At 36.5% G+C, this 6,963-nt stretch overlaps 2 protein-coding genes across 6 annotated transcripts in view; both read right to left on the reverse strand.

Moving 5' to 3' along the window:
* Positions 1 to 6,963, reverse strand: part of LOC116842712 — a 19,795-nt gene that overhangs the window by 11,495 nt on the left and 1,337 nt on the right. The gene's annotated exons all lie outside the window — the stretch shown is intronic.
* Positions 1,972 to 6,919, reverse strand: LOC116842711 (DDB1- and CUL4-associated factor 11-like). 4 transcript variants are annotated; one of them, XR_004377764.1, is made up of 12 exons: positions 6,657 to 6,919; positions 6,465 to 6,570; positions 5,750 to 5,996; positions 5,494 to 5,640; positions 5,229 to 5,410; positions 5,049 to 5,141; positions 4,617 to 4,863; positions 4,348 to 4,503; positions 4,167 to 4,273; positions 3,958 to 4,094; positions 3,238 to 3,336; positions 1,972 to 3,156 (listed from the first exon to the last, which is right to left on the reverse strand). XR_004377764.1 is itself a non-coding variant. In XM_032812304.1 (11 exons), exons 1-10 carry the CDS (start codon positions 6,680 to 6,682, stop codon positions 3,963 to 3,965), a joined length of 1,443 nt encoding a protein of 480 aa, XP_032668195.1. In that variant the 5' UTR covers positions 6,683 to 6,919; the 3' UTR covers positions 1,972 to 3,336; positions 3,958 to 3,962. The 4 variants fall into 4 exon arrangements, 2 of the variants coding, with proteins under 2 accessions (XP_032668195.1, XP_032668193.1); XR_004377763.1 differs by having other exon boundaries at positions 3,238 to 4,094; positions 6,657 to 6,918; XM_032812304.1 differs by having other exon boundaries at positions 1,972 to 3,336.

The following is a 6,963-nucleotide window of genomic DNA, read 5'->3' on the forward strand; positions in this document are numbered from 1 at the left end:
CACGACACTCTCCCCTTCCTAGATAACGCTCAGAGATGCCGTTCGGAAGCAACACCTCTGGCGCGATCCCGAGCGCACGACGACTACAGAGAGAAACGCATTATCATGTCGTTCTTAATAACAAGGTCAATATATCAGTCAATACTGTCCTTATCAATAATCAGTCAATATATTCTGTGTTTGTTAGATCTTACGCCGGTTATCGTTTATCCTTGTGCGCATTAATAATCATCGCTATATTTGCAACAGTATGAGAACTGCTGGTGATAATTTGCGAAATAATTACCTCATCGTTGCATCCTTGTACGGTAGATGTATTATGTTAAAAATTGGCTCCGTTTATGGAAAGTTAATTTTCTGTCATTCTTTTGTGACGACTCGCATAGATCCGAATAAGTCAACGACAATTCAACGACATGAATCGAGTCGCGTTCTGGCAGAAAAATCTTAATCCAAGGCTCCTTTGATGCTCAAGGGAAATATATATCGTCATGTATACGAATATACGTTTTATCCAATAAAATCTCTCTCTCTCTCTCTCTCTCTTTCTCTGTCTCTTAGCGCGCGCTTCTTCGTGCACATATTTGGAAAATAATAGCTATATTTGGAAAAGTGTCGGAAAGACATCCGCCTTTGTCTCCGTAAAACAATTGTACATTAAATTATTTATATGCGAAACCCCGTGGAATATGTGTCACTGATTACATGGTTCGAGTAATATAATTTTTGCACTTTAAAATAATTAGACTAATTAGACTTGTATGCGCGTTGGAAAATGTTAGAATATGATGTCAAGTACAGGTTCATCACAAACGCGCAATTTACTTGCATATGAATGCTGGAAGAAATCACGAGAGAGAATACACGATCAAAAGTATCACGCAGGATGCTAAAGATCTAATATCAAAGTAAATTTTAACATTAGAAGGTAAGTTAATCTAATTATGATATCTATCTTATTACGACGACTTGCATGAAATATTAAAATCTGTGTCAATAGTCATGATTTGACACGCTTATCTTACATGTGACAAATTTCAAGTAATAACTATTAATAAGAGTCTTAGATCCGTATTAATAGTCGTTACTTGAACTTTATCTTACGTGAGATACCGAAATCTGAATTTAGAATAGGATCTTAGATTTTTTTTAGTTGAATCACATGATACACGTGACATAATGTCAATAATTTTAATTGAACTAAAAAATTCACATCTAACTCTAAATTAAAATTAGAGTATCTCAAGTAACGACTATTAATACGGATCTAAGTGACAATAGTGTAACAATGTCAAATCGTAAAACGAGAGAAAGAAGTACAATTGTAATCATTTACAATCAATTGCAATCATTCAAGTCCGTCGAACAGTTAAAAATATTAATAAGTCTTACAATAATAAAATAAACATGTAAATTTTCTCGAATATGTATGTGTGAATTATTTAACGACTCGTGTAATTATCGACACAATATTCGAAAAACTCGAGCCATATAAGCATTATAACGAATCGTTGGATTAGGAGTTGTGCGGCTTCCAAATTCTTGCCTTTTTTCACGAGTTAAATAAATTATCGTGTACTTTACGTGGCTTCTATACGTAAAAGGTCACGTCGGTTTAGAGATCTTGTTGCTCGTGGAATTTAATATAGTACAGCGAGTGCATTGCACGAACGTGTTAGATTGCACCTTACGTAATTACTGCATGCGCTAAATTACAAGAATTAATGTCAAACTTTAATGCGTTAACTGGTATTTTTTGTGAAAAGGAATTTAGTTAATTTAGCAGAAAGAAAGAGAGAGAGAGAGAGAGAATCAAATTAAATTAAATTAGTAAAAAATTAAAAAAGTTAAAAATTAAAAAAGTATTTTTATTTTTGCAATTGAATTATGTCCTAAGCAAAAGAAATAATTCTAAAAATACACAATTCTTTATTTTTCTCCAAAAGAGCTGTAAGATTAAATACCTACCGATTGATTTAATAATTATATTTTTATTAAACCAAAAATATGCTACACTTTTTGCGATAAATATGTACAATTAATTATGGTTAACAATCGAGTCCAAACGTGGATCGCCTATCTCGGGACATATGTCACTGTATATACATCAAACGGCCATAAAATCTACTTAGAATAATAAAGTACATTTCTTGAATTTGCGTTGAAGATAACTCACAATTATATACACCGTTATCAAATTTTGGTAATGTCGAAAATCCGGTTGGTTTAATGTAAACTGGCCGAATTTGCGTTTACTTTTGCCGAAATATCATGATGTCTATATAAAAATATTGCGACTGACTACTGCAGTTCGTGTATAAAGTTCATATAAAAATGTACACGAGTTTGATTTCACAACTTCGTATATCATAGTCTCTTGACTTGATCTAAACATGGATAAACATTAAGCGATCGAACAACTTGGTAACATTCGTTTTCGTTTTACGATTTAAAAAATGTGTATGTCTTAACAAATCCGAACAGAACGTCTTATTTGCATTCGGCCGGTTTAATGCGATTTATCAAAGAAAATTTATGCGCAAGATGGGCGCAAATATATCACAGATGTTCGCTGTTCGTTCGTTGTTTGTTCGCTCACTGTATATCCAACTTTGAACCATTTATAATTCGCGGTAGATTCAGCGGCTGGTAAAAGAATACTTTACTAATCAGGATATATATATAATATTATAATTACACCGAACGTCATATATGCCTTAACAGTTATTTACCATTTACAATTTCCACGAATCTTTTTCGACCTCAAATGTAAATATGTGTAAGGTCGCAAATCACAGCCAACACTATTGCACCTTAATCACAGTCTCAATCTCTGATGAATTTTAGAATGCATTCGATATCTAATAGGAAAATTTATTTTCTGAAAATTACTCAAAAAACATATCCTCTTATTGAATACGGATGCGTTGCAAAACTCATTTAAAAAATGTTTGTAACCTTCTTCCAATTACTATAGAAATAATTTAACTATACAAATAATTTAACACTATAATTTTAATTAAAATATTATATAAGGGCATATACGATTTCTGGTGTATATATGTCGCTTGAAATTCTTTTTAGTATTAGAACGGCACAAAATTACAGGTGGAATTTTTTCTCTCGTTTCTCGCATCCTGTCATCAATTGTGGGACCTTTAAAGTAGATTTTATAGAGTACGAAGTGACAATCGCATCCAATTTAGATAATTATGCATATGTTTGATGAAAACTTACTTTACATAGTGAGAAAAGGCGATCCATTTAGCTTTGGACAAGACACTCTTTCGAAACTTGTCCAATTCATTTGAGGGCTCTGTCCAAATGGTCCCAGCCCTGTATTTATAACCATTGCTTGAAATTTATCTCAGAGAAACTTAGATCTAAGTTTACAATCAGTCAGAGCGTCTCACGCGAAACAAGTTTCAAGCAACGACCACAAGTTTACAAAGTGAAAATCCCAACTTAAGATTAAAAGCCGACCGAAATATTATATTAATCAAAGTCTATACATAAAACAATAAAAGATAATATGTTGTCGTCCTATCAAATACATAAGATATATCTGACACCTATAGTTATAAAAAATCAAACGTTTTACATTCCCAAAAACGAAACGTCGACGATAGCAGAGTACCTCACTTCTTCACAGTATAAAACGACGCAAGTTGGAGAGGAAGCTCTGACCGTTACATGCACATTTTTGCATCGTAAAACGAAAATTGAATGGTTATAGAGGAAATCTCTTCTGAAACACGTCAATCGCAAATAAACGCGCGACAGAATATTCGCTCAGTCTTTTGTAAAACGTATATTCTCGCGCTCACGGAGAATCAAAATTGTCGCGCTAACGACAATCATTGCGTCTACCTTCTCAATAGTAATGGAAAGAAAGAATAGCCATTCAATTTCATGAAGAGTAAAACAATTGGAAAAGAAAGAAAAAGAAAATATTACACAAGTCACGTTAAAAACCGAGGTCCCGCTTGTTGCGTGTATATTCTTTCACTCCGCCGTACCGTCCCCGGTAGATTATCGTCGTTCGTGTAGCGATCGTTGTATCTGTATTGCCACTTGGCAATCATACAGTCCCACTGTAACAAAGCGAGTTAATAGATGTTTCGCGGTGATCAGATCATTAATCGCGTCGAACAATTCTTACTTACAGACGTGGAAATGAGGTGAGGATGAAATGGGTGCCAGCTAACGTCACGAACGCACGTTCCATGACCGAACAAGATACGCACTATTTTTCCCGTTAAAAGATCGTATACTAAAATCGAAAGTCGTATGATCAAACTTCGTCGAGGTTTCCTCTGTTGTATAAACTATATTCGAGAAACTTACTAAATATTCGACCTGACGAACATCCCGTGTAAATATATCTTTGACCAGTAGTGGCCGCTGGCGAGAAACGACAACGGATCAGAGTTTTCAGTACACAATGGCCGCGATATGTCATGATACTAGTGTCGCCTTCTAGCAGATTTCCCGGCCTGTACACTAGAAGTATTTTAAAATAAAACATGGAAAAAAATAAAATACCGTGACTCTATCTCGATTATTTTCTCTTTTTTTTCTTTTTCATTTTTCTTCCTGAGCGAGTAACTACTTACATCGTTTAGGTGCACTCTGCCACCTGTAATCCCAGTTTTGGTTTGAGACAGCCTCGCGAGTGTTCGTCTGGCCAGTTTTGCCGGATAACGCGCGCACGTCCCACAACTTGATAGTTTGGTCTTTAGAATTGGTTATTAAATACCGACTGTCGCCGCGGGAATCGATGTACGTAATCCCGTCCATATGACCTGCCAACACTCCAACCGGACGTGGATCAGTTTCGCTTACCATTCTCTTATCCCATACCTAAACGACAGGAGTACAATGAAGACGTGATATAGAGCGAGCAACGTTTCCGATAGTCGCGCGCGTATCATTGAGAATCGTATTCGATCGAGTCTTAGCATTTCGATCACGATCTCTTAGCAATATTAGACTTCAGTACCGTTAAAAAGAAAAGAGGTCTTTCCCAGACGCGGGCTCAATTATACCTTGCACAATCCGTCGTCGCCTGCACTGTAGAAGATCTGCGAGGTTTGGTCGGCAAAGGTAACAGCGTTTATATCGGCATCATGCCCTGCGATCTACACAAATCGACAAATCAATGTTAGAGTACAACAATTTGAGCACGCGCACACGTGCGTAACGTCTCGTTACACGATTTTACAAACCCGAAGGACTCGTTTATGGCATTCACGGTCGTACGTGTAGAGGTAACCATCGTTCGCGCCACCCAGAATTTCGCGCCCATCGTTTGAAAACACCACGGAGAATACGCAAAACCGCCGTATATTAGGGTTCAATGACAGCATCTCGTGCGTGTTGTTATCTCCGAGCACGGAGCATTGATATACTAGTGGAAAAAAAAAAGAAAAAGAAATGCCTAAAAGGTGAAGACAAACGGATCCAATTTCATCCAATATTGACGATACTTACAACATTCAGACCAACTCGAATACACGATAGTACTACCATCTGGACTGAATGCGGTATCTAAAATACTCCAGCCAACATCCTGTGCGGGTATTATCTTACACAGGAAGAATCGATCGTCATATGTATGGAACACTCGCAACAATCTATCTGTTAAGACACATGATTAGATGCAGGATAAAGAACGCTGGATTTCACACGAGAAGCTGTAAATAAAACGCATATTTCATACATGCAATGTTAGAAAGAAGCATTATACCTTGGCTGGCAGTAAGAAAGAGCCTTCCGTCTTTGGAGTGTGAACCGCAGAATATTTTACTGTTGTACTGATTTATCACATCAAATCTATTAGGTAAATAATTATTGTTTATCCAACATTTATCAACTGTATTGAAGGCAGGCCCAATGGTTCTCTTCTGTATCATAGACGTGATGGACAAATTCTGTTTGCTGGACTTATTTGTTAGTTCACAGGCTTGTTTGGTGGTGAAATTTATCTCATGTTTCTGAAAAATGTCACAAAGTTACTAATGTGTAATAAATAATGAAAACGTCTAATATATATAAAGAGAGAAACGTATAAATACAAGGTAGAATATAAGAAATCTGAGGATTCAATCTAATAAAAGGATCGATGACAACAAGTGGCTGGTTCTGAAGAATCTGAATAGAATCAAGAAAAAAAGGACAATAAATTGATCTTCTCTAATTTCTAGTATTACAATTAGGATATTAGTACTTTTGATACAGCGGTACCCTAGGATACCCAAGGGTAAGTATATTTATATCCAAATATATGATGTTTCTATTAAAGAAAGACATATGTATATATACTTGTCAGTATTTATTCATTCTTACAAGACCTCTCATTTATAGTCTATTTTTTAAGTGTCTCTAGAAATATCGTCCAGATATATGGAATACGTTCTTACAAGCGAGAAAAATAGAATAAAATTAAGTGCTTGATAACTCACATCTAGCCTGTCTGTGTTTGGAACAGAGGTGTATCGCTGCCGCGTGTTTTTGTAATATTCCTCGTCGTCATCGAGCTGGATTGAACCATCTACTCTGTGTAAACGTCTACTGAAACAGACGATAATATCAAGAAGATTTTATGACAGCCGTACTGCTGCTTTACGTGGAGGTTATGTTGACAGGTCGCATACAGTGCGACGTACGATGGTGTTGGCATGTCTCTCTCCGCAGGGGAGGCGAAGGAGAGAAGATTTTGTGACAGCTCTCCTGCAGCGTCTTTCGGACAATGAGGAAACACGATGCGACAGAAAAATGACCGGGAACAGTACTATCGCACGATGACAAGAGATGTTTACATACGTGCGAGAACACAGAGCGGGAGCGAAAGATAACTCTTGTGTGCAACTACTGGAAACTCTCTCCAAAGCCCTATCCGTATGCCATTAGTGGGGTGAAAAGAGACAATGGTATTGAACTATATAACTAGAACGAGCACCG

The sequence above is a fragment of the Odontomachus brunneus genome, unplaced genomic scaffold, assembly GCF_010583005.1.
Source record: "Odontomachus brunneus isolate Ranch 3 - 2012 unplaced genomic scaffold, Obru_v1 Obru_scaffold_026, whole genome shotgun sequence".
Lineage (NCBI taxonomy): Eukaryota > Metazoa > Arthropoda > Insecta > Hymenoptera > Formicidae > Odontomachus > Odontomachus brunneus.